The sequence below is a fragment of the Ranitomeya variabilis genome, chromosome 3 (assembly GCF_051348905.1).
Source record: "Ranitomeya variabilis isolate aRanVar5 chromosome 3, aRanVar5.hap1, whole genome shotgun sequence".
Classification (NCBI taxonomy): domain Eukaryota; kingdom Metazoa; phylum Chordata; class Amphibia; order Anura; family Dendrobatidae; genus Ranitomeya; species Ranitomeya variabilis.
In genome coordinates this window covers 403043614-403070756 of record NC_135234.1, presented here as the reverse complement: position 1 = coordinate 403070756, position 27143 = coordinate 403043614, and the positions used below count along the sequence as shown (strand labels likewise).

The window sequence follows — 27143 nt, the reverse complement described above, 5'->3', positions numbered from 1 at the left end:
ACCATCCCCATGAAAGGGGGGTGTTGAGGAACCGTCCGCCTCCTTCCATCATCCTCTTTTTCAGTGGTGATGCAGTGGGGGCTGCACGGACGCCACAGTGGAAGAGCGCCTCTGATCAGCCGAGGGTGAGACCTGGTGGGCAGGGCAGATGTCCGGCAATAAAGGCCTGGCTGCAGAAGAGGATACTGGAGGTAACACACCAGTGCTCGTCTGTAAAGTAGGGGGGAGATCGGTGCCCTTGAAGGGGCCCTTCGCCCAAAAGGTCAGCTCAGGCAGTGGCATCCCACGTCGCAGGAGAGGATACGGAGAGGTAAAACTCCCGTGCTCGCCTGTTGTTGTTTCGGGGAGATCGGAGCCTTGAAAGGTTCTGTCGCCCCTTCGTCCAGAAAAAAAGTTTTAAAAATCCAGTGTGCCTCCTACGGACACTAAGCTTGAACTGGGTCTCTGGAAGCCAGCATGAGGGTGTATACTGCAGGGGAGGAGCTAACTCTTTTTGTCTCAACTTAGTGTCAGCCTCCTAGTGACAGCAGCATAACACCCATGGTCCTGTGTCCCCCAATGTGGCGAAGGAGAAAGTATTGTTTGTCACATAAAAGAAATGTGTCACCTGAAAATGTTCTATTGTTTAAACCAAGTTTTTATGTAAAACATTTGTTAAGCAACTTTAAAAGGGATTATTTTTTCGTTTTCCAAATTATGTAAAATTAAATACTTATATCTCGCAGTTTTCACACAGACCACTGAGAATCACACTAAGCCAACTCATATTCTGTTCAGATCACTTTGCAACAGTCATATCATTATTCTTAAAGACAGGCTTACAATGAAAGGTTTCAATAAAAAAATAGAAAAATAGAGGTTCCGCCATTCAGGGTATGTGCAGAAGAAAACGCGGATTTCTTGCAGAAAATATCCGATTTTTTTTTTGCGTTTTTTTCCCGTTTTTTTCGCCTTTTTTTAGCATTTTGCAAGCGTAATTAGCTTGCAGAATGCTAAAGTTTTCCAAGCGATCTGTAGCATCGCTTGGAAAACTGACTGACAGGTTGGTCACACTTGTCAAACATACTGTTTGACAAGTGTGACCAACTTTTTACTATAGATGCTGCTTATGCAGCATCAATAGTAAAAAGATATGTTAAAAATAATAAAAAAATAAAAAAATGGTTATACTCACCTTCTGCAGACAGCCGATCTCCTCAGCGGCGTCCGTTCCTATAGATGGTGTGTGCAGGACCTTCCATGACGTCGCGGTCACATGAGCGGTCACGCGACCAATCACAAGACCGCGACGTCATTTTTTTTTTACCAATTATATGGTGCCCAGTCCGTGGAGGAGAGTCCTCTCCTCCACCCTGGGTACCAACCGCACATGATCTGCTTACTTCCCGCATGGAGGGCACAGCCACATGCGGAAAGTAAGCAAATCAATGCATTCCTAGTTGTGCGGAATCCCCGCAATTCCGCAAATTTAATGAACATGTTGTTTTTTTTCCCGCGATGCGATTTTTTTCGCGGAAAAAAATGCAACATTTGCACAAGAAATGCGGAATACACTGTAAATAATAGGAGGCATATGTAAGCGTTTTTTAAAATACTGAACGTGTGCACATGGCCTCACAATACATGTAACTAGCCTGCTTGTCTCTGCACAATAACTGCAGCACAGATCAGTGTATCTAGAAAACTGGTTCCTATGGCCATGTGGCTCATGTACGGTTGGAATCGCACAAGCAGCTTTTTTTTTTTTATTAAGCCAAAGGCAACTATGGACCCAGCATGAAGGAAAAGTAGAAGTCCTTTGTTAGGCTGTGTGCACACGTTCAGGATTTTTCACATTTTGTTCGTGTTTTTTCGCTATAAAAACGCTTTAAAAACGCATACATATGCATCATATTATTTATAATGCATTCTGCAATTTTTGTGCATAAGTTGCGTTTTTTTCCGCGAAAAAAAACGCATCGAGTTAAAAAAATGCAGCATGTTCATTAATTTTGCGGATTTCCCACTATATTATTGCATTGGGAACCTCCAGAAAAAAAACGCAAAAAATCCGCAAAAAAAAACCGAGCAAAAAATGCAAAAAAAAAGCATGTGGATTTCTTGCAGAAAATGTCCGGTTTTGTTAAGGAAATTTCTGCAAGGAATCCTGACGTGTGCACACCTAAGCCTTAATACTTCCCATTGCTTCTAAAACCACTCCTTACTCACAAAGCAGAGAATCAACAATGGACACCGTATGATAGGGTGTTCAACAATTGAATTAAAAAAAAAAAAAGCTGATGATTAAGACTGACATTATCTGTTTTTCATTAGTAAAAATGTAGGTGCTAAAATAGCTTCTGAACGTGTGTGTGTTTTCCCTTTGCTACCATAAGCGGACTGTGAGTATGACAATCCCATTAGAAACAAAAAACAGCAGTGTATCATGAAAGAAGATTGCCATTAATCTACATATAATTATAGTATAGGGTAGACACTTAAAGGGGTTTTCTCAAGTTTCCAAGTTATCACCTATCCACTGGATCCGACTGCTGGGAGAGCCACCGATCCCAAAAATCAAGGCTCTTCCTGGAGGTCAATCATACACACTGTGGCTCCATTCACTTTTTATGGGAATGCCAAAGACCAGCTCACAGCAATGCTCAGCGATCGCTCATAGTCTCATTAAAAATGGAGATGGATTGTGCATGATATGACTGCCATGGATAGGGGATAACTTCCAAACTTGAGAATGCCCATTAAAAAGGAGATTTTTGGGTACTCACCGTAAAATCTCCTTCTCTTAGCCTCTAATTGGGGGACACAGGACCATGGGTGTTATGCTGCTGTCCACTAGGAGGCGACACTATGCATAATCTGAAAAAGATTAACCGTGGCTCCTCCTCTGCAGTATACACCCCTGGACGGCGTCAGCCTTCTCCAGTTTTGTGCAAAAGCAGTAGGAGGAACGTAACATGAATGACATAGACATGCCTATAAGAAGGCCACTATGTACGAGCTCAAAGAACAATATGAGAACTCAACAGTAACAACGGCCCGAAAATGGCAACATGGTGGGAGCTGTGTCCCCCAATTAGAGGCTAAGAGAAAGATTTTACGTTGAGTACACAAAAATCTCCTTTACTCTGTCGCCTCATTGGGGGACACAGGACCATGGGACGTCCTAAAGCAGTCCCTGGGTCGGAAGCAATGGATGAATATTGTGCAGACAGGCCCCTATACTTGGGGCACCGCTGCCTGCAGAACACATCTACCCAGGCTCGCTTCCGCTGAGGACTGGGTATGAACCCTGTAGTGTTTAGTAAACGAGTGTGGGCTAGTCCAAGTGGCCGCCTTACACACTTGTTGTGCCGAAGCCTGGAGCCGAATGGCCCAGGAGGCCCCTACCGCCCGTGCAGAGTGTGCCGTAATACCGGCTGGAAGAGGAGAATTCTTAAGGCGGTAGGCCTCTTGTATGGTGGATGTGATCTTCCCGGCAAGGGTAGCTTTGGAAGCTGGGAGACCCTTGCGGCCGCCTTCCGGAAGAAGGAAAAGGGATCAGACCTCCGGAAGGACGCAGTCCTAGACACATATATACGCAATGCCCTGACAAGGTCAAGCGCATGCAAAGCCTTCTCCAATCTATGAACCGGGACCAGACAAATGGAAGGCAGAGAAATTTCCTCATTGAGGTGGAAGTTGGACACAACCTTCGGAAGGAAGGACGGGACTGTACGGAGAATTACCTTGTCCAGGTGAAAAAACCAGGAAGGGCCGTTTGCAGGAGAGTACTGTCAGTTCAGACACCCTGCGTAGCGAGGTGATTGCCACCAGGGGAAAAAAAAACAAAACACCTTCTGGGAGAGAAGGCAGAGCGGGACCTCCTTAAGGGGTTCGAAGGGTGGTTCCTGCAATGCTGTCAGGACCAGGTTGAGGTTCCACGTTTCTAGTGGTCGTCTGTGAGGGGGAACCAATCGGGAAACCCCCTGAAGAAAAGTCTTTACTCGCAGCTTGGTAGCAATGCGCCTTTGAAAAAAAGCACTGAGAGGGCTGACACCTGGCTCTTAGGCGAGCCCAGGGGCAGCCTGGCCTCCAGACCCGATTGGAGAAAAAAACAGGTAGTTCGGGGAGGGAAGAAGGGAATGGGGTCTGGAAGCGAGATTCGCACCAGGTAAAGAGAACTTTCCAGGTACGGTCATAGATCTTGGCAGAGGCTGGCTTCCGTGCCCTGATCATGGTCCTAATGACGTCCATCGAGAGCCCTGCCTGGGTTAGAACCCAGGTTTCAAGGGCCATGCCGTCAAATTGAGAGCCCCTGAGTTCTGGTGGTAGAACGGGCCTTGTGATAGAAGATCCGGGCTGTCGGGGAGGCGCCAGGGGGCGTCTGCTGAAAGTTGTACGACGTCGGCGTACCATGTACATCTGGGCCAGACCGGTGCGATTAAGATGGTTGGAACTCCATCTTGCTTGATCTTCCTCACCACTCTAGATAACAGGGGGAGAGGTGGAAAAATGTACAGAGGCTGGAACTGGGTCCAGTCCTGAACCAGAGCGTCTGCTCCGAGCGACCGCAGATCGTGTGTTCTGGCCATGAAGTTGGAGACCTTGGCATTGAAGTGGGATGCCATTAGGTCCACATTTGGGGTCCCCCAGCGATGGAAGATCTGACGAAAAATTTTGGGATGGAGAGACCACTCTCCCGAATCTATTCCTTGTCGTCTGAGGAAGTCTGCTTCCCAGTTGTCCACACCCGGAATGTGGACCGCCGATAGAACAGAGCCTGTGTCCTCCACCCAGTGGAAGATATGTGACACTTCTCGCATCGCCTGGGTACTGCGGGTCCCCCCTTGGTGATTCACATATGCCACAGTGGTGGCATTGTCCGATTGTATTCTGATGTGAGAGGCTGCCAGTAAGTGATGGAAGGCCCTCAATGCCAGGAGGATGGCGTGAATTCCCAGGATGTTGATGGGCATGGTCGCTTCCACTGGGGACCACTTGCCCTGTGGTGTAGGTGCACTGCACCCCAACCCGTCAGGCTCGCATCGGTGGTCAGAACCTTCCACTGACCTGTGAGAAAGGATTTCCCATTTGCTAGCGAGGTTGGGCTGAGCCACCAGTGCAGGGACCTCTTGGTTGACGACGTTAGCCGGAACTCCCTGTCGAAAGAGAAAGGGATTCCTGTCCCAGGACATGAGAATGGCTAGTTGGAGAGGCCTGAGGTGAATCTGGACCAAATTGGGACCGCTTCTATTTCTGCCCCCATCCTGCCGAGGACTCATGGCAAACCGGAGAGATCAAGGGGGTTTGCGGAAGAGGATGCTAACTCCTAGGCGGAGAGCCAGTGCCTTGGAAAGAGCACTAGACCCCTGGAGGTGTTGTATAGCATTCCCAGGAAGGTCAGAGACAGACTCAGGGTTGGTGATGACCTTGTAGGTTCACTAACCAGTCCATGCGACTCAGTGTCGATTGTGACTGAGACGCTGAGCTCGCAGTCTTTGAAGGTAGGAGCCTTGATGAGTAGAACGTCCAGGTATGGAACGACTACTAAGCCTCTGGAGTGCAGGACGTCCATGGTGGCTGCCATGACCTTGGTAAACACTCTGGGAGCCTTGGTGAGTCCGAACGGAAGAGCCACGAACTGGTAGTGGTCCTGGTCGATTGCGAACCTGAGAAAACTCTGACGAGCAGGTGCAATCGGTATATGCAGGTATGCGTCTTGTATTTCTATGAAGGCGAGATATTCTCCCGTCTCCATGGATGCAATGATGGACCGAAGGGGACTCCAGCGGAAGTGACGAACCCGTACATATTTGTTGAGTTGTTTTTAGGTCCAGTATGGGCCGTATGCTGCCTCCTTTCTTGGGGACTACGAATAGATTGGAGTAGAACCCTTGGAAGCTCCTGGCCGTGGGAAAAGGTACTATGACTCCTGCTTGAAGAAGCGAGGGAACCGCTTGGTGGAAGGCACGAGCCTTGGCTGGCGGTTTTGGGGGAACAGAGAGGAAGACTCGGTTCGGTGGGTTGGAGGTTGAACACTATCTTGTATCCGGAAGACACTAGTTCCCTAACCCACCTGTCTTCTGTAGTAGGCATCCAGACTTGCTGGAAGAGCAAAGTCGGCCGCCTACGGGTGGGATGTCTTCCGGGGTCCGTGAGTCATGAGGAGGAAAAAAATCTGAGGTTTACCTCCTTTGGGCTTTGACTGGCCTGCTTTTAACTGCCAGGTCTTGTCCGACCTATGCGTCATGAGTTGTCCCTGTGTGGGGAACGGTTACGATTTTGTGCTGGACGCGAGACGGACCAGCCCGAGGAATTCCGAAAGGATCGGAATCGGTTTTGTTACACTTCTTGTAAGTGCGTATAGGTTTCAGTTGAGGGTGAGAGGTACTCTTCTCCCCCGGTGGCGTTGGATATCATTGTGTCCAACTTTTCACCGAAAGGTCACCTACTGAGATACGGGAGGTGCGTGAGGGACTTCTTTGAGGCTGCGTCCGCTTTCCATTCCGCAGCCAGAGGATACGCCGAATCGTGATGGTGTTTGATGCTATCCCCGCTACACCCCTTGCTGAATACAGAGCTGCATGAAGCATGTAATCTGCTACAACTGCTATATGAACCGCTTGGTCCGATAGCTCAGAGGCAGATGCTTGGAGGCCAGCTTGTAAATTTTTGGCCCAAGCCAGTATGGCCTTGGCAGCCCAAACTGAAGCGAACGCGGGAGCCAGGGAGGCCCCTGCCGCCTCGAAAATTGAACGAGCCATGCGTTCTAACTGCCGGTCTGCTGCGTCCCTGAGGGTTGAGCTATCTGGCAGTGAAAGGAGAGTCTGTGCTGCTAGTCTAGAGACTGGGGGGTCCACTTCGGGTGGATCTGTCCATTCCTTGGTGTCCTTCTGTGGGAAAAGGAACCTTGGCTCCAGATATTTGCGATTAGCGAATTTTTTCTCAGGTTGTGAGAGCTGCTCTATAAGGATCGCTTTAAACTCTGGGTGGTTAGAGAAAACCTTAGGCGGCTTCAGAGGTCCTTCAAAGGAAATCCTCTGGTGGCAGATTAGAAATGTCCAGCACCCGATGGATGGAAGAGATTATGTCCTCGACTATCGCTGTATTGCTAGGGGGGATTGGGATCAGGGACCCCTCCATTTCCCTGTCTGAGTCGGAGTCACACATGCCTTCCGAATCCTGTGTATCACTGAGGCGTCCCCTGCTGGTGAGCTGGGGAGGAGGCCTTCTCTGGTCGGGGACTGCGGAGATCTGCATTGCCTGCCTCTGGAAGGGGACGGTCTAGATGACTTGGAACTACGGTGTCTCTCCCTAGAAGGGGATGACCGTGTGCTATGGGATGACGCAGATGGACTTGACCTATGGGTCCGCTTGCGTCCTGACCTAGACGTGGATGTGCCAGGTCGTTCTGTTCCTGAGTCAAGCTCTCACTTTGCTGGGTAGCGGTCATAGCCAAGGCATGACTCTGCAGAGCCTGAAGCAATGTGGAGGTTTGGTTATCTATAGACTGCGTCATAGATTGCGACCTCTGAGTGACCCATTCCAGCGTGGCATTAGACACCGAGGCATTGGCAGGGGCTTCTTGGGGCTCGGACGCAGTAGTCTGGTGCAGTCCTGGCAGCGCGTTACGTGCTGCCACTGGGGAGAGCGGTCCAGCAGGCTGTACAGAATGCATAATAGCAGTCCTGCCTTGTTCTCTTGGACCTTAAGCCCGGCATAGTGCACAGAGTGCAGAAGGGCTGCTATGCAAAGGACCTTACAGGGGTAGCTATGTAGAGAAACCTATAGGGGAGCCTTATAGGTAATATGGATTCACAGCCGAGTAAAACAACCCAGCTGTGATCTTACCCCACCAGTATGCCCCTAGGTCCAGCACCAAAGATCCACAGTCTTGTGCCCCCCCGGAGACTGGCTGGCCTGGTCCTGCTGACCGGGAGATGCAGGGTTAATCCTTGCTGCAGTCGAAATGGCCGCCGAGAAGAGGCAGGGGGAGAAGGGGGCGGAGAGCTGAGAAAAAGGCGGCAAAGCTGTGTAAAAACGCGCCCTGTCTCGATCCACCCCCTTTATTTTTTTAGCGGTGGGGCTGTAAGCGGGAGGGCGGCCCTGTGAGGGGTCCCCCTGAGGCAGTATAGAGCTGGTGCTGCCGCAGAGACAGGGGCGCAGGGAGCCCTGTGTCTGTATGTGCCATGCCTGCCTGCACTCCCCCCGGCCCCAACAGGAGCCCGCAGCTGGGCTGGGGTCCCTGGATGCAGGCGCAGTGTGCTGGCCTACTGCTGGGAGCTGCAGAGTGCTGCCTGTACAGGCCCTACCTGAGGCGTCTCAACCTAATGCCCCCAGAGGGGGAATAGGGAGGGTGCTGTTGTCACCTTCAGGGGCTTTATCCTCGCCTCGACCTCAACCCAGAAACCAAAAGACAAAAGATATTGGGGAAGGAGGGGGGAGTCTCGACTTCGAACCAGCACCCGAGGGACTGGGGAAGGAGCGGCATGGGGAATAGCCATCTCTACTTCAACCGGGCACTCCGTAATAGGGGGCCGAGGAAGGAGCCATGTCGGGAGTCTCACAGGAGACCCACTTTTCTTCATCTATAATCCGTCGGAAAAAAACAGAGTAAAAAAATCTTAGGTGTGCCTCCTATGCGACACTAAGCAAAAACTGGAGAAGGCTGACGCCGTCCAGGGGTGTATACTGCAGAGGAGGAGCCACGGTTAATCTTTTTCAGATTATGCATAGTGTCGTCTCCTAGTGGACAGCAGCATAACACCCATGGTCCTGTGTCCCCCAATGAGGCGACAGAGTAAGTGGCCATACACTGTTGACTGAACAGCTAGCTTCTTCTTCATACGCCTCCAAACATATGAATGCTCTGAGTTCACATTTTTTCAAGGGGCACACGGGTACAAAAAAAAAGTCGAGATACTTATTAACAGCTAATTTCTTTTGCCACCTAGTCACAGGGTAGAAGATAAATCAATGATTGCTGTGGTGTGAATCTCTCGGAACCCCCACAAAATCCTTTTAACGATGGCCCAAGATCCCGTGTGAACACCACATGTGCATTGACTTCTCCATTGACTGACTCCTATAGTTAATGAAGCAGAGCAGTGGATGCACATAGACAGTAACGCATTCACACAAATGACATTGGGACCCTTGTTCTAGTGATTGATGGGATCCCAGTGGCTGGACCCTCAGCGATCATGTGAGAGAACAGACTCCATTTTGTGTCTGTGGTATTCATCTTCACTTATAACTCCTGTGTCATGGTGATCAAATAACACTGTTGGGAGAATAAGTGTCAAATTTCTATTCACGCCCCTAAAGTTCCTACTGGCTATATATTTCGGAGGGAACTTTCCTTTGTCTGTATTAAAAGGGCCTACATGTGGTTAATAAAACAGAAATCTTATTCAGAACACAATACAAGCCTGTGTGGTACTGATTTCCCGAGATCTCAAAACATACTTTCTTAATTGGAGTTCAAAAGGCAAAGAAGAGAGTGAATTTCGCTCACATTCATATTTACCATCTATCCTGTGGTTAGGTGGTATATGTGGTGTATTGGACATAATGAAGGGGGAGGGGGTGGAGAGAGAGATACATATACCCTTACTATGAAAGAGCATTTCCTCAACCCGGACCATGTGCGGCACATTACTGGCAATTTTATAGAATGGTTTATGTCTGATCAATCCTACCAACTCAAAAGTCAGTGAAAAAAAAACAAACAAAAAAACAAAAACTTACCTTCATTAAAGCTGTCTGGAACATTGGCAACCAGCAAACAAAGGAACCAAGCTCCATTACGAACATGAAGGAGAGCTTCAGCCATGTCTGTGATAGGCAGCAGCGTGTGCAGCTCTAAAGAAGAACAGAATAATGTTGAATGTAGGTCAATAATACAATGGGATACTTGTACAAATCTCAGAGTTTCAAAGAGCAGCAAGACAAACTATACCAGCTTGTAAAATGCAGAGCACATCCGCCGCTTCCTCCATGTGCACAGGACTTTCAAAGAGCTCTGATGACTTCAGGAAATATTCACCATTAGAATCGGCCACCTATAAAAGAACAATAATAAGAATACACACAACCTGCACAAGATGCATACTGTAGTTCACCACAAAAATGATTGTCAATATGGAAGTCTTCATTGTCCCCAAGACTAAAGCGATCTAAAGAATGGGAGCAGCCTGAATTCAGGCTAAAAATCATTTTATCAGTTATGAGTGACATCTATACCTTATTGATTATTGCCAGTAGCTCACTGAGCACTAGTCGTAATCGACGAGGAGAATCACTGTGCTCAAACTCCAAAGTCAGGCCATGCTGAAGTTGCGACACCAGGATACTTTCTCCTGTACCTCCCCCAAGCTTATGTCTGTGGAGAAGAATATACTAATTAAATAACTAAAAAGGAGGTCATGAACAAAGTGAAAGGCAGACAACAAAATGTATTACCACTGCCCTAAACAAAATAAATATTATGTGCATGGTATTATATATGTCAAGTATATTCATAATAAAAAGAGTCTGTCAAAAGCTTTACTGCTATTATAATTACTATTTATTTATATAGCACCATTGATTCCATGGTGCTGTACATGAGAAGGTTACATACAAATTACAGTTATCACTTACAGTAAATAAACTAACAATGATAAACTGGTAAAGTGGGCAGAGGACTATCTATAGGATGATGGGGGAAGTCAACAGTAGGTTGGGGATTGCAGTAGCTCCAGTGGTGTTGAGGTGGCAGTGGGGTCAGTGCAGGTTGTAGGCTTTCCTGAAGAGGTGGGTTTTCATGTTCCGTCTAAAGGATCCGAATGTGGTTGATAGTCGGACGTGTTGGGGCACAGAATTCCAGAGGATGGAGATATTCAGGAAAAGTCTTGGAGGCAATTGGGTGAGGAGCGAATAAGTGTGGAGGAGAGAAGGAGGTCTTGGGAGGACCGGAGATTACGTGAGGGAAAATATTGGGAGATTAGTTCAGAGATATAGGGAGGGGACAGGTTGTGGATGGCTTTGTAGGTCAGTGATAGCAGTTTGAACTAGATACGCTGAGGAATTAGGAGCCAATGAAGGGATTTACAAAAGGGGGAAGCAGAGGAGTAGCGAGGAGAGAGATGGATTAGTTGGGCAGCAGAGTTAAGGATGGACTGGAGAGGTGCAAGAGAGTTAGCAGGAAGGCCACAGAGAAGGAAGTTGCAGTAGTCGAGGCGGGAGATGATGAGGGCATGCACAAGCATTTTAGTAGAGTGAAGGTTGCGTAAAGGACAGATTCTGGAAATATTTTTTGAGCTGGAGGCAACAGGAGGTGGAAGGAGCTTGGTTTCTGTGAAGGACAGAGCAGAGTCAAGGGTTACTCAGAGGCAGCGGATTTCCGGTACAGGGAAAAGTGTGATGTCATTTACTGTCACAGATAAATCAGCTAGGAAGTGAAAGGAGAAGGAGGATATGGCCGATAGACACTCTGGGATTTTGGACAGCAGAGAGGTGACATCTGGGACCAAGAGGTAGATCTGAGTGTCAACAGATGGTACTGGAAGCCATGGGAATTTATGAGTTGTCCCAGGTCAAGGCTATAGATGGAGAAGAGTACGGGTCCAAGGATAGAGCCTTGAGACACTCCAACAGGAACAGGGCGTGGTGGGAGGTAGTGTGGGAGTGAGAGACGCTATATGTGTGGTTGGAAAGGTATAAGGAGATCCAGGATAGTGCAAGGTCTCTGACGCCAAAAGGAAGAGAAGACATGTAGTAAGGAGGCAGTGATCAACTGTGTAGAAGGCAGAGGACAGGTCTAGAAGGAGGAGTATAGAGAAATGTCTGTTGGCTTTGGCTGTAATCCTTGATCCATATGCCTGAATGAGATTGAATACATTATTAGGACTATGAGAACTTAATAGGACGTGAGTCTAATCAATAGCACGCTAGTGTCCATGAAGATATATTGACCAGGGCGGGTTTTAATATTTATGTTTCCTTTAGTAGTATTATTAAAAGTTAAATTTTAGGTCTTTAGTTAAGGGATTATTTGCCTTTGCCAATTTGTGATTTATATTTGTTACCCTACGCTGACTTTGGACAGCAATTTGTGTGTTAATGATGATAAAAGGGTACAGAGAGGAAAACGCACAAGCTGATGAGTGAATATGCTATAAACGGAACATATAACATACCTTAGCTGTTGTTCTTTGTTGGCATCCTGCTCTAATGCATGGAAATCTACAGAGAGCAAGGCCACAATGGAATTAACAGCCTCTACTCCTGACAGTAGCCGGAGAAGCAACTTTTTGTCCTGAGCCCAGCTTTGGCTCTGGTCAGCAGGTGCACATAAGGCCATGCGGACCAGACATGGAAGTAGCAGTCTCAGCTCGGGATCACTCAAGGCAGCCAACCGTACTACATCCACTTTCTGCATTGCTTCAAATGCATATGGGCTGACATACTGAAGACATGTACTCTCACCCATTGTACTGACTCCTGGAATTAAAAAAAAAAAAAAGATTTAATAGGGTTTTATGTCTTCAAATATGTGCATATTGGCAGTGAATGTCAAAAAGTTAAAAAAAACAAACAAACAAAAAAACCCCCTTTACTTGATGAATCCCTGGCAGCTGCAGCACAGAATTGCTCCTTAGCTGGTCACAGCTTACTTCCCACCTGACATCCTATCTACCCAAGTGAGCCCTACAGGCAGTTGCTAGCCTCAGAGATTACATCGATTTGGTCCACCCAAGACCACTGCGGCTATTGACTAGAGCAGGGGTCCCCAACCCGTAACTTGCGAGCCACATGTGGCTCGCCTGCTCCTGACATGTGGTTCGCCGACGGTCACAGAAAAGAAGTCCCCAGGGAGCCGCCCCGCTGCCTGTAATACCCGCCCAGGGCCGGCGTCAGCACTCGGGCAAGTGCCAGGGCCCTGAGCAGGCAGGGGGCCGACTCTCCGTCGAGGACACTGGCGTGCTATGGTGCCGGCCCCCGCGAGTGGACTCCCGCCTGCTCCGGGTCCCGACACTTGCGATACTTACCTCTCCCGGTCCAGCGCTGCAGCGTCTTCCATCCTCTGACTGTGACGTTCAGGTCAGAGGGCGCGATGATGTCACTAGTGTGCGCCCTCTGCCTGAGCAGTCACAGCACAAAGAGCAGGAAGACGCTGAGGAGTCCAGAGCAGTGCAGCGACAAGCAATGAGAGGTGAGTATTTAATTTTTTTTATATATTTGGAGCAATATATGGGGACCATCAGAAGGGGTCCATATATGGAGCATTATATGGAGCTAATTCTATATGGAGCATCTTATGGGGCCAATAATATATGGAGCATCTAATGGGGCCAATTCTATTTGGAGCTTCTTAATGGGGGCCAATTCTATATGGAGCTTCTGGGGCCAATTCTGTATGGAGCTTCTTAATGGGGCCAATTCTTTATGGAGCATCTTGTGGGGCCAATTCTATATGGAGCTTCTTAATGGGGCCAATTCTATATGGAGCTTCTTAATGTGGCCAATTCTATATGGAGCTTCTTAATGGGGCCAATTCTATATGGAGCTTCTTAATGGGGACAATTCTATATGGAGCTCCTTAATGGGGCCAATTCTATATGGAGCTTCTTAATGGGGCCAATTCTATATGGAGATTTTTAATGGGGCCAATTCTATATGGAGCAGTATATGGGGCCAATTACATATGGAGCAGTATATGGGGCCAATTACATATGGAGCAGTATATGGGGCCAATTACATACGGAGCAGTATATGGGGCCAATTACATATGGAGCAGTATATGGGGCCAATTACATATGGAGCAGTATATGGGGCCAATTACATATGAAGCATCTTATGGGACTGTTAAAGGGTATTGACTTTTAAGATTGCTACTTCCAATAGGTGGCACTAGAGTTCAAGTCCTCTTTGACTAAGCAATTTGCATAACAATAATGTAAAATACATAAGGATAGAGTGAAAGTGAAAATCTGATTGTTATTATTTTTGCCTTCTCTAGGTTTTTCTATGACTATCTGCATTGTGGCTCTCGACCAACTTTCATAGAGGATTGTGGCTCGCAAGGTAAGAAAGGTTGGGGACCCCTGGACTAGAGCAATGGTTATGTGAGTAGAGGTCACGTGACTGTCACAAAGAAATAAGCAGTGCAGGGAGTGTCGAGATTCATAGGGTTAGTCATGGTAGTTGTATGATTTTAAGGCATTTAACCAAATTTCTTGCAGGATCTCTGCTAAATGTTTCCTAATAAGCATGAGCAATAATATTCACTATATTGCTTTGTTAGGTAGTCGTTTGCAAATCCAACATGTATTTAGCTCTATGAAGATTTTATTTATTTATTTGACTCATTTATATAGCGCCATTAATATCCACAGCGTTTTACTTTCATCATCATCGCTGTCCTGTCCCTATAGGGAGGAAGCTGGAGAACCATGACAAAACCTACGCAAATATGGGGACAACATACAAACTCCTTGAAGATATACAAACAAAGAAACCCAAGTACATCATGAACATCATAAGGTGGGAATGCTAAGTAGCCAACCACCGAGTGTAACTTAATTCGAACTCCATTAATACTTCGGAATAAGGAGAAAATAGTGGAGTCGACTCGAATTTATAGAATATAGCAAAATACAAATTTTATTAAGAAAATATTAAAACAGTACAAACAACGGAATTTCAATTATATTCAGGAATAGACTGTGACAGGTAAAGTGCGCACGTGTATTATTATTGAAGAGAGGCATTAAATTGCCTCAGTAATTAGTTAGGCAGGCAGGCAATGCTGTAAAATGCAAGGCATGGCAGCGGAGGCATATAGAGAAAATAGCCTAGTATAGCTCTGGTGAGTGCAAGGCAGGCATAGATAGTATTGTAATAAAACCTCACAAATGACATGAAGTTGAAACAAAGTTCAGCAAAGCTTACCGCAATGTGCGCAGCAGACCTGTATATGATGGTGGATGACCCGACGCGCGTTTCGTGTCCGCGCTGGACACTTCCTCAAGGGGTATATTCTGCGCATATGGAAAAGGACCTTAAAAAGCCATGGCAACACATCACGTGATGTGTTTTTCACCAACCACATTGCGGTACTAATGGCGCATGCGCAATGTGTATCCCAGGTCTCGGCACAGCAACACAGGCGTCTGGAATCACAGCGCGTGTGCAGGGAACCTGAGCAGGCGAAGGAGACCGTGGAGACGCCCGTTGTCATGCCGGGCCCGGGGGCAACACCGCGCATGCGCACGACCGCCTGTGAAATTGGGAACGTGTAACGTGTGCAGCAGGTAAGATATCTACAGCGAAATTATAGGCAGCACGGAATATATGAGTCAAATCAATACATATATATACATAGCATGTTCATTACATGTCAGAAGAATAGAATCACATTATAAGCGTAAAGCATATATCGAATATAACTGGCCACTATATAAATAAGTGCTTTAAGGATGACATGACGTAATAGACGTCTGAGGCGCTGTATGGACTCCATAATACAATGATGAAATGATGAAAGAAGTCCGGCATAAAGTTCTTGACCATATTGAAAAATCACTGAATAAAATAGAAAGTCATAAAATTAAAAGCCTGTTAAAAACAAAGGAAAAACGTATTTTACACCATCAGGGAAAAAGTATATAGAAAAAGGAAGAAATGGATAATGATGTGGAGCAGAACTATAAAAATGGGGCAAAGGTAAGAGACTCATTAAGACCTTTAGGGGCCAATGTATCGAGAACTACGATCCATCTAGATTCTCAGGTTCCCTGCGCACGCTCAGGTCCTTTTCCATATGCGCAGAATATACCCCTTGAGGAAGTGTCCAGCGCGGACACGAAACGCGCGTCGGGTCATCCACCATCATATACAGGTCTGCTGCGCACATTGCGGTAAGCTTTGCTGAACTTTGTTTCAACTTCATGGCATTTGTGAGGTTTTATTACAATACTATCTATGCCTGCCTTGCACTCACCAGAGCTATACGAGGCTATTTTCTCTATATGCCTCCGCTGCCATGCCTTGCATTTTACAGCATTGCCTGCCTGCCTAACTAATTACTGAGGACCCCAGCGATGCAAGGCTGCAGTGCTAACCACTGAGCCACTGTGCTGCCCAGCCTATAATACTTAATTATAGTATTGCCAGAAATAGATCAGATTTACCCACATTACAAGAAGTGGAAAATATGGCTCTCTTGCACACAGCTATACCTCCAGACTGCCCCATTCACTTACACAGTCAATTCAGTCACACAAATGTGTTCTCTAAATAGGAGGACTGAAGTCGCTGCTGGGCACCTTTAGTAGTGGCTTATCTGGAACGACTTTTTCTGGTATATTCTGAATGGAATCAGCCTTTAAAAAAAAATTGTTAAAAAAGAGCTAAAAAACCACTGCAAAGAATGAACATAATGTACAGTAATATAAAAGGGATTTGCAGTGAAAGTCAGATCTTTTATCCACTTCAGGCTTCAAAAGCCATTAAAAGTAGCATGTTCAATTTCTGGGTAACTTCTGCTTGAAAGCTGCTCACTATTTAAAGTTTATACAAAAAGAAAGACGCCTGTGGCAAAGACGTTTCAGGAAGACCACTGCCGGCGTTTTACTGAAAAGTCTTCACATTGGAAAACTCAACAAGTAAAATGGCGTGTTAAAGATGCTCAGTGCAGATACCCCAAATCTATTTTGTTCTTCCAAGACACTTATAACTACATGACAACTAGGTGTGACTATTCTCCTTGTAATGGCTGGCTGGCCCTACACAATTTCACCCCGACACTGCTGATTAGATACTGAGTAAGGTCAAAGTTATTCTGTATCAGAGAAAGATCAACTAACAAAAAAAATGATATAATGCAGAATACAGGTATTCTGGTGACAGTGACACAAGTTCTATACTGGCTCAGATCTGACAGCTGAGTGCAAAGAAGTCACCCCCCTTTTGGCAATTTAAAAAAAAAACAAAAAAAACATACTATGTGCACATCTGTAAAAATTGGAAAAATGTTGGGAAAAAACAAAACAGAAAACAAAAGAATTGGCGTTTATTTAAACACAGCATTCCCTAGGAGAAAAAAAAAACATCAACTATAACACATATACTGGTATCAATAAAAGCTACAGCTTGGCGAGCCAAAAATAAATCCAAGAAAAAAAATAAAAATGTTGCATGTATCAGAAAAACGGCAAAAAACATTTTAAAAAAGTTCACATTTCTTTTTACAAACTAAGAACTGTCCAGGTTTTGGACCAGTGTAATTGTACTGGAGGCTTCTACTGTCAGGGAATGTTACCACACAATAAACACTAGCAATAATCAAGGAAAGAAACCATTTTTGTATCTTCTCACCACACTTTTTGCACATTTTATGGTAAAATTAATGGTGTTATCCAAAACTACAACTCGCCTAATAATAATAATAATAATAATTAATAATAATAATAATTTATTATTATTATTATTATTATTATTATCTACTTATCTACTAATAGTAATTATTAATTTAAAAAAAAGAAGTCCTCAAACAGCAGAAAAAAAAATAAAACTTATGAAATGTATGGTGCTTTGAAAAATAGGGAAAAAAATGCCAAAATAAAATGGAGCCTAATGTCTCGGTCCCGGAGAGGTTACTGTTTGCTGGTGTGCACTGTGACATGAATGATGAGAGTGACTACGTTACAAATATCACCATTGATATGCAGGTACCTGATAAGTCCCGGGCCCTGACAGGCCGGTTTGTGTGTCCGGTCCCCCGGGATATGAGACGTGCACTCGGTGAGCTACAGCACAGGGCAGTGCAGAGCTCGGGTGCCGGACGGAATGCGCGCAGCTACCGGACACATCACGTGTTCAATCAGTCTGGTCTCTATTGTATCACTGAGGTAACATAGTGCCCGGAACCTAGTACCTAGGAAGAATGTGCGCCAAGGGACCGGAAGTAGGTAGCAGCACTGCGGCGCACACTGCACTGCCCCGAAGCGCTTAGCCACGCCTCATCGTTCTATACAGCCACTAAGAAGCCAGAATGACATCAGCAAATAGCAGACGGTTTCTTAATTGTCTTCGGCCCCTACTTTGTAAGGAAGCCTGTGGTTGGCTGACATTACAGGCTTATTGCATGACGTATAGAAGAGGCAGGATGCTTTGCTACAGAGACGTGAGGGCGGAGCGGACAGCTGTCACCCTTGCTCGCCTGGGACTAGTCGGATTCTACAGTAATAGGCTGTGAATGATACTTGGCATTGGCAATCCTCTTACTGTAAGGCCATGTTCACACGGTCAGTATTTGGGGAGTTTTTTACCTCAGTATTTGTAAGGTAAAACCAGCAGTGGAACAATTAGAGGAAAAGTATAATAGAAACATATGCACCACTTCTGTATTTATCATCCGCTCCTGGTTTTAGCCCATGTGCACACGTTGCGGATTCGGCTTAGGAATTTCTGGTGCGGATTCTGCCTCTCCTGGCAGAAAACGCAGCTGCGGATTTTGTGCGGATCCGCAGCGTTTTTTTGTGCGTTTTTGCTGCGTTTTTTACCCCTGCGGATTTCTATAATGGAATGGGTACAAAAACGCTGCAGATTCGCAAAAAATAAGTGACATGCTATTTCTTTTAAACCGCAGCGTTTCCACGTGTGCACAGCATTTTTTTTTTCTCATTGATTTACATTGTACTGTAAAGCAATTGCGGATCTGCAGCATTTCTGCACCCCAAAAAACGCTGCGGATCCGCAGAAAATCCGCAACGTGTGCGCATAGCCTCACACATACTGAGGTAAAATACTGAACGTGTGCATGTGGCCTAAGGGCTTGTTCACACGATCCTTTTTTCACTGCGGATTTTTCAGGTCCTTTTTTGGGAAAATCCGTAGTGAAAACCCGCGGTGCTTTTCACCGCGGATTTGTGTCCTTTTTCTACTGCGGATTCCACTGCGGGTTTCCAACTGCAGTTTCCTATTGGTGCTGTTGGAAACCCGCAGCGGAATCCGCAGAAAGAATTGACATGGTACTTCTTTTTTTCTGCAGGCAAATCCACGCGGATTTGCCTGTGAAAAAAAGGATCGTCGGCACAGCGGATTTTGTTTTCCATAGGGTAACATTGTACTGTACCCTGCATGGAAAACTGCTGCGGATCGCAGCTGCAAATCCGCTGCGGATCCGCAGCAAAAACCGCATCGTGTGAACATAGCCTAAATGTACTGTCTTTTTCAGGCAGATTCCGCCTCAAAAGCGCAAGAAAATGCTGCACAGTAAGGGTATGTGCACACGCTGCAGATTTTGCTGCGGATCCGCAGCAGTTTTCCCAAAGTTTACAGTACCATGTAAACCTATGGGGAAAAAAAAAACGCTGTGCACATGCTGCGGAAAATTCCGCGCAGAAACGCAGCAGATTATTTTCCGCAGCATGTCAATTCTTTCTGCGGATTCCGCAGCGGTTTTCAACATGCACCAATAGGAAAGTGCAGTTGAAAATCCGCAGAGGAATCCGCAGAAGAAACCGCGAAGAAATCCGCAGTGGTTTTGCACTGCGGATTTTCAAAAGCCGCTGTGGAAAAATCTGCAGCAGAATCCGCAACGTGTGCACATACCCTAAGGCTGCCATCACACTAGCAGTATTTGGTCAGTATTTTACATCAGTATTTGTAAGCCAAAACCAGGAGTGGGTGATAAATACAGAATTGGTGCATGTGTTTCTATTATACTTTTCCTCTAATTGTTCCACTCCTAGTTTTGGCTTACAAATACTGATGTAAAATACTGACCAAATACTGCTGGTGTGACTGCAGCCTAAGGTAAAAACGTTCAGTATTTTATTACTTATTGAAGTGGGTACAAGTAACCTGTTCATTCTTCTTTATAAATGAAAGTATAGGGAAAGAGCGCAGGCGCCAGAGATGGCAGCAAGACCACTTCAGGAAAAAGACCGCCAGCTTGTTCGTGGAGCCGCTTCAAATAGGAAATCCTCTGCTGCTGCTGCTGCTGCAATTCAAGTGTCTTGTGCACATACCCTCAGCCAAGGATCCTTTTAATGTAACTTTAACCCTTCATGATGCCGCCTTTTTTATCACTGTCCTTAAAAGGGTTGTACAATAGATTTATATCGATGACTGATCCTTAGCATAGACCATGAATAGAAGATTGGTGGGAGTCCAACACCCGGCATCCCCCAACTATCAACTGTTAGCACCTCTATGGCAGACTGATACACACAGCGGTTACACCATACCTTCTGTCATTGTATCACCGGAGCCCCAGGAGAGCGGTCACATCTGCTGATGTTACAGCTCTCCACGGGAGATCGTCATGGGACACTCATTATTACATGGATTACTGCGGATTAGGGAGAATATTGTTGGTTTACTATTTTTATATTTCTAACAGGTGATCGATGGCTTCGGGGACTGTGTGGTGAGTATGTACTGTGTGTTGTATATATTGTATGTCTATATGTGTTTTGTTTGTTTTTTTACACTTGAACACAGCAGCCGGATGATGGGACTATACTATCCCATCATCCCGCTAGCTGTCGCTGCAACAGGCATAGTCGGATGGGACTAGTAGTCCCATCGGACGATGCCTGCCTACACACAGCCCGCAGACCCCGGCACAGCCCCGCACATCTTCTCCGCACACACTCTTCCGCCTACCGATCTGCAGCGTTTCAACCGCCGCAAATCTGCAGATTTTCTCCTACGCCTCATTGGGGGACACAGACCGTGGGTGTTATGCTGCTTGCCACTAGGAGGACACTAAGTGATACAAAGAAAGTTAGCTCCTCCCCTGCAGTATACACCCTCCTGCTGGCCCTCAGCTAACCAGTTCTTGCTTAGTGTCTGTAGGAGGCACTTGGGTCTGTTTTCAGACCCCAACTTTCTTATTTTAATTTTTATTTTTTTGTAAATTTTTATTTTTTATTCAACGGAGTGAAGGGGGCGACGGATCCTTTTTTATGGGACCCGCTCTCCCCCGAACCAGCAACAGGCGAGCACGGCGAGTATACCTCCCCGTCCCTCTCCTGCGACGCGGGAGCACGCCAAATTTTACTCGGGCAACGGGTTTCCATCTTTGGTCCCGATTTCCCTTCCCCCTGCAAGACGGCGAGCACATAGAGCCTGCTCTAATGTTCCTCTCCGGTGGCCCGACATACAAGGCCCACATCACATGGCGTTGCATACTTGCGGCAGAGCCCAAAGGGATTGCAGAAGAGGATGAGGATGGAGCGCCCAGGGACAGGGGGACCTGCATTACCGGACTGTGAGTACATCAGGAGTTCCCCTCCTGCGCTCCGGATCGCTTTGCGGCCGCGCCACCTCACACTGCCGGGCAGGCCGGAAATTTAGTCCCCGGCTTTTCAGCCAGAGTAGGCCGCAGTGGCCTCTATGGGGTAGGCGCCGGCGGTACTTACGGCAGAGCCCCTGGGGACAGGCGCCGGCGGTCGGGAACTGCGGCGGTTAGCGTCGCTCCGTTGCGGCCGCCGCGCATCCCCAGGCAGGCTGGAAATTTAGTCCCCGGCTTTTCAGCTGGAGTAGGCCGCAGTGGGCAGATCCCTCCCACGGCCGTAACCCCGCCCCCTATATCGGCGCTTCTCGTCCGGGACGAGAGGCGCCCTGCAGATCTCGGGGGCCATGCTTCCTCACGCTGCCTGCCTGGAAGATGCGGTCCTGGGGGTGCCACTGGCTGGTACGCCAGCGGCAATCATTCGGCGCGCGGCCCGCCGACGTGCTCCACCGGCAGGCTCCATAAATTTAGTCCCCGGCTTTTGCAGCCGGACTAGGCCGCAGTTGAAATCCCTTTCAGGAGCGGAGGTGCTTTCATGGTCCCGATGGGCTGAACTTCGTGGATGTACAGAAGCCCCCCTCCATGGTCCGGGCAGCCTCCACCACTGTGAAAGCGGACAAGGAGGCGGACGGTTCCTCTCCACCTCCCTAACAAAGGGATGATGGATTGAGGTTTACCTCTCTACCCCTGCACCGTCCACGCTGCAATACCCGACATCCGCGGCGGCTCCATGCCGGGACGCGCACCATTGGTAAGTGGATCCTGCCAGCAATGGGCTTCTGCAGCGGGATATTGACAGGCAGTCTCAGACTTCCCTGTGGCCACCTCCCTGAGGTAACGCTCCAGCCGGCTAACAAATTTAGCTCCCGGCTCCGGCCGATGTGTAGTCCGCACCTCCAGAAGCGCACTGTGTCGCCTCAAGGCGACTTAGCCTTTTTTTTTTTTTTTTTTTTTTTTTTTTTCCTGGCGCTTAGCGCCTGACGCGGAAGCGCTCAATTTTCTCGAGCAACGGGTGACCACCCCTAACTCTTACGCTGACGCCGGCTGCAGAAATTTACGCCCCGGCTGGGGCCTATCATGGAAGTTTTGAGGCTCCGCCCACGTCGTGCCTGTAGCTCCGCCCCCTAAATTGGCGCTTCTCGCTCGCTGCGAGATTTTACCTGAACCCGCATGACCAGTATTCCCGGTCTTAAAGTCACACGACCAGTATTCTCTGGTCTTAAATGCACGTGACCAGTATTCCCTGGTCTTAAAGGCACGTGACCAGTATTCCCTGGTCTTAAAGGCGCGTGACCAGTATTCCCTGGTCTTAAAGGCGCGTGACCAGTATTCCCTGGTCTTAAGGGCGCGTGACCAGAATTCCCGGGTTTTAAAGGCACACGTCCAGTTTTCCCTGGTCTTAAAGGCACGCGACCAGTATTCCCTGGTCTTAATGGCGCACGACCAGTATTTCCTGGTCTTAAAGGCACACGACCAGTATTCTCTGGTCTTAAAGCCACACGACCAGTATTCCCTGGTCTTAAAGGCACACAACCAGTATTCCCTGGTCTTAAAGGCACACGACCAGTATTCCCTGGTCTTAAAGGCACACGACCAGCATTCTCTGGTCTTAAAGCCACACGACCAGTATTCCCTGGTCTTAAAGGCACACAACCAGTATTCCCTGGTCTTAAAGGCACACGACCAGTATTCCCTGGTCTTAAAGGCACACGACCAGTATTCCCTGGTCTTAAAGGCACACAACCAGTTTTCCCTGGTCTTAACGGCACACGACCAGTATTCCCTGGTCTTGAGGGCACCATGACCAATCCGAAACTGGTCATAAATGAGGAGCCCTCTGCCGCCGATCCCAGTTTATCCCAGTGTAACTAGTTCCCTCAGCCTAAACTCCCTCGTAGAGCTTTTGCCATCCAGTCCGGATATGCGATTCACTGGACAGAAGCCTCTACGCGGGACGCTATGCCTGGTCTGATTTTTAAGGGCGACAGGCACTTTAAAGGGCGCCGGTCTCCCCACACCTTCAACAGACGGGCACTCGAAGGTCCAGGCCTAACGCCAGACAGCCTGTCCTGTCCACCCGGAGACCTGCACTCTGTGGATGTACAGAGGCATCCTTTTTTTCGGGCGTCTGAGCACCCCCCTCTGCATCACCACTATTTAACAGAAGATGCAAGTAGGCGAATTTCCCTCTCCACTTCCTTGTTAAGAGGATGGTGGATCGAGGCTCCTAATTTTTAACTCTGCAATGACCTGCTGGAAGCAGCGGCGCATTCTGCCACTCGGCAGATTAACCGGGTACAATCTCCTGTGGGTTACCTACCAGTATCCCTGCCCGATATGTCCTCAATTAAAGATGCCACGATCTGTCAAATAGCACATCTGGTTTGTTCCGTTTGGCAGCTACGGGTCCAGCCCTTTAACCTCCCTATCCGCCGCATGGATGCTAGAGCAACGGTCTCCTGCTTAGAGCCCTTAACTACTTTGATTCACACCAGTATCCCTTTCCTGAAGACAGTTCAGCTGGTCAATCATATTCTTGAGCGGGAGACTAACGAACAATCGTACGTTTCCGCAGCCCCGACCAACAGTGAAAGGGTTGTCCAGGACAGTCTAGATCTAAGGGATCTTGGTTACTAAAAGGTGGAACGATAAGTAGGACCGATTCCGGACCTCAAACTTCTAACAATCTTTTCACAAGGTTCTTCTTCTTCTTCGAATGGAGTCTCATCCGATTACTTCAACGAAAAAGGTGCAGTTTCGGGCATCCATCGACATTCGGGATGCCTAACCTCTTCAAAAATTCCTTTGCTTTTCCATTCGTGAATAGCATTTAAGTCACGACCTTGTTCTTCGGCCTTGCTACCGCATCCAGGGTGTTCGCAAGGGTCATGGTGGCTGTCATCTTGCACCTAGAGGCGTGGTCGTCCTATCCTGTTTGACCGACTGTGTACCCACCCTTGCAGGACTACGCTAAGTCGTCTATATCTCTTGCGATACCTTCTCACCTGGGCTGGTGGCTAGACTTAGACAACTCCTCATTTCCAGCCCAGCAGATATCCTTTTTGAGGATGATCCAGTATTCTTCCAGAAGGGTGGTAAATCTCCCTCCAGACAAGGTCATGGTTTTTCAACAGGGAGCTCGCGCTCTTGCTCACTCATCCCCTCATTTCTTTCGATTTGCTGGGAGGGTTCCAAAAAAAAAAAAAAAGGAGACGACAATGGAAACAGTTTCCTTTGCTCCGTTAGTTTTCAGCAAGTCAAGCAGCCTTTCAGACGATAGTCTCTGAGCTCCTTCTTCATCCGGAGTTTTTTTCTCCCGGTTCCATGGTTACTAGTAACTTCCAATGCCAGTCCTCTTCTCCCGATCATTGCTCTGGAGATCTCAAGGGTAGTCCTATAGTAGGTCCACTCCTTATGGCGGGTCAACCCATCCAATTGGACAAGGCCACGGCTGTGTCATACGTCAATCATCTAGCGAGTACCCACGTTCAAGCAATGGCCAAAGTACCTCACATGGGCCGAGATCTATCACTCGGTGATCTTGGCAGTTCATATCCCAGAAGTACAACTCTGGGCTGCGAACATATATAGCCGTCAGGGTTTCACCTCAAGTGAGTGGGAACTTCATCGGAAGTATTCCATCAGACCCGCCTTCACTGGAGCTTTACAGTTGTAGCTCGGATGGCGTCCTGACTGATCACCGGCGTACTGGAGTTGGTTGTTCGGACTCCAGATCCAGGAGCCTTCGCACTGCATGCTCCGGTTATTCCGTGGTACCAGTTTCCACTTCCGAAAGCTTTTCAGAAGCAGAAAGGGCCCCGTACTGACCACGTCAGTTCGCTTGCGGAGCTGGTAGCTTTCTGTATTTCTGCAACAAAACTGCAAGTAGGGACCACCTCGCAGGATGTTTTTCACATGTAATTCTTCCCTATTGCATACCGTTAGATCATTGGGATCTATTCTATTAGGGAAGGTTGCCCCCTTTTCTCTCGGCTATATCCTCATCCTGACGAGTCTTCGGTGCTAACGGGTCTTTTCAGATTTTTTTCTCTTATTTCCTTCAAGGCAAGGTTGTCCTCAAGCCTTCCCTGTCCCTAGTTACCAAGGTGGTATTGTATTACTACTGTCATGAGGGCATAGTTCCTCCCTCATCTCTTTTGGCACCACTCCACAAAATGGAATGAGGTCCCCATATTCCGGACAGAGCAAGTGCCCTGAGTAGGTATGTCTTGAGGACGGCGTCCTTCCGAAGGATGGACACTGTATCTTGGGTTTCCTACCGGTAAGAGGAAGGCTTCCTGACTTTTACAGGAAGGGTTTGGCCGACTCCATCGGCCATTTAGCCTGGTGTATTCTTTCACCATCCAGTAGTCCTTCCGTGTTAGATGACAGCCTATCTCCCCGTCTATCGTGGGTTCCAGGCACCAGGCGTCAACAAGACACGCCTGCACGTTTGCGGATTCGTCCAGTCCGCATGCATTCTTGAAGCATTATAATTCCCAGACTTCCACAGATGTGACTCTGGGCAGGCGGACTCTGCAGGCCGCGGTGGCGCACTTGTAAGGAGCAGTTACACAGAGCCTGATCTGACGTTGTCCCCACCCAGGGACTGCTTTGGTACGTCCCACGGTCTGTGTCCCCCAATGAGGCGTAGGAGAAAAGGAGATTTTTGTTTACTTACCGTAAAATCTTTTTCTCCGAGCCAATCATTGGGGGACACAGCTCCCACCCTAGTATTGGCTTATGCTTGTTTTTACAATCCGATATGCTATACTCTCATATATAATATGACATGCTGTAAGCTAATATGTTGTTACTGATCTCCTACTGCTTTTTGCACCGAACTGGTTAGCTGAGGGCCAGCAGGAGGGTGTATACTGCAGGGGAGGAGCTAACTTTCTTTGTATCACTTAGTGTCCTCCTAGTGGCAAGCAGCATAACACCCACGGTCTGTGTCCCCCAATGATTGGCTCGGAGAAAAAGATTTTACGGTAAGTAAACAAAAATCTCTTTTTTTTTTTTTTACACCTGCAGTTTTGCGGCGGATTGGACACAATTGAAATCACTGGATGCAGAAACGCTGCAGATCCGCAAATAGAATTGACATGGTCCTTTTTTGAATCTGCTGTGTTTTTCGTGCAGATTTTTCCGCACCATAAGCACAGCATTTTTTTCCCCACTGATTTACATTGTACTGTAAATCACTTGCAGATCTGCAGCATTTCTGCCCGGAAAAAAAATGCAGATCCCCAGCACATCTGCAACCTGTGCAAATACCCATAGGGCATGTTCACACTTTGCAGATTTTGCTGCGGATTTTTCCGCAGCGGATTTTGAAAAACCGCATTGAAAATCCGCTGCGGTTTTCACTGCGGATTTTCCTGCGGTTTCTTCTGTGGATTCCTCTGCGGGTTTTCAACAGCACTTTCCTATTGGTGCATGTTGAAAACCGCTGCGGAATCCGCAGAAAGAAGTGACATGCTCCTTTTTTTCCGCAGCAATTCCGCGCGGTTTTAAAAGGGATTTTCCGCAAAGTGGGAACAGCGGTTTTTGTTTTCCATAGGGTAACATTGTACTGTACCCTGCATGGAAAACTGCTGCGGATCCGCAGCGTCAAATCCGCAGCGGATCCGCAGCAAAAACCGCAAAGTGTGAACATAGCCTTACTCTGAAACGCTGCAGCATGTCAGAGAACGCATACAGGTGCTCTTTCATTAAAAAGTTCATTTATTTCAGTTCTTCAATACAAAAAGTGAAACTCAATATATAGTCATTACAAACAGAGTGATCTATTTCAAGTGTTTATTCCTGTTAATGTTGATGATTATGGCTTACAGCCAATGAATAAATTAACTTCTTTGATGATATTGTA

General features: G+C 47.4%; 2 protein-coding genes across 2 annotated transcripts in view; one reads left to right on the top strand and one right to left on the bottom strand.

The window, feature by feature from the left end:
- Positions 1 to 17964, bottom strand: part of INTS2 (integrator complex subunit 2) — a 102000-nt gene extending 84036 nt beyond the window's left edge. Inside the window, exons 1-5 of the mRNA XM_077296205.1 lie at positions 17701 to 17964; positions 12162 to 12465; positions 10225 to 10363; positions 9941 to 10043; positions 9730 to 9843 (exon numbers count right to left, since the gene is read on the bottom strand). Coding sequence (XP_077152320.1) covers positions 9730 to 9843; positions 9941 to 10043; positions 10225 to 10363; positions 12162 to 12454 — 649 coding nt within the window. The 5' untranslated portion in view covers positions 12455 to 12465; positions 17701 to 17964. The remainder of the gene's footprint in view (positions 1 to 9729; positions 9844 to 9940; positions 10044 to 10224; positions 10364 to 12161; positions 12466 to 17700) is intronic.
- LOC143816164 (uncharacterized) overlaps positions 1 to 27143 on the top strand; it is a 589616-nt gene that overhangs the window by 366112 nt on the left and 196361 nt on the right. The gene's annotated exons all lie outside the window — the stretch shown is intronic.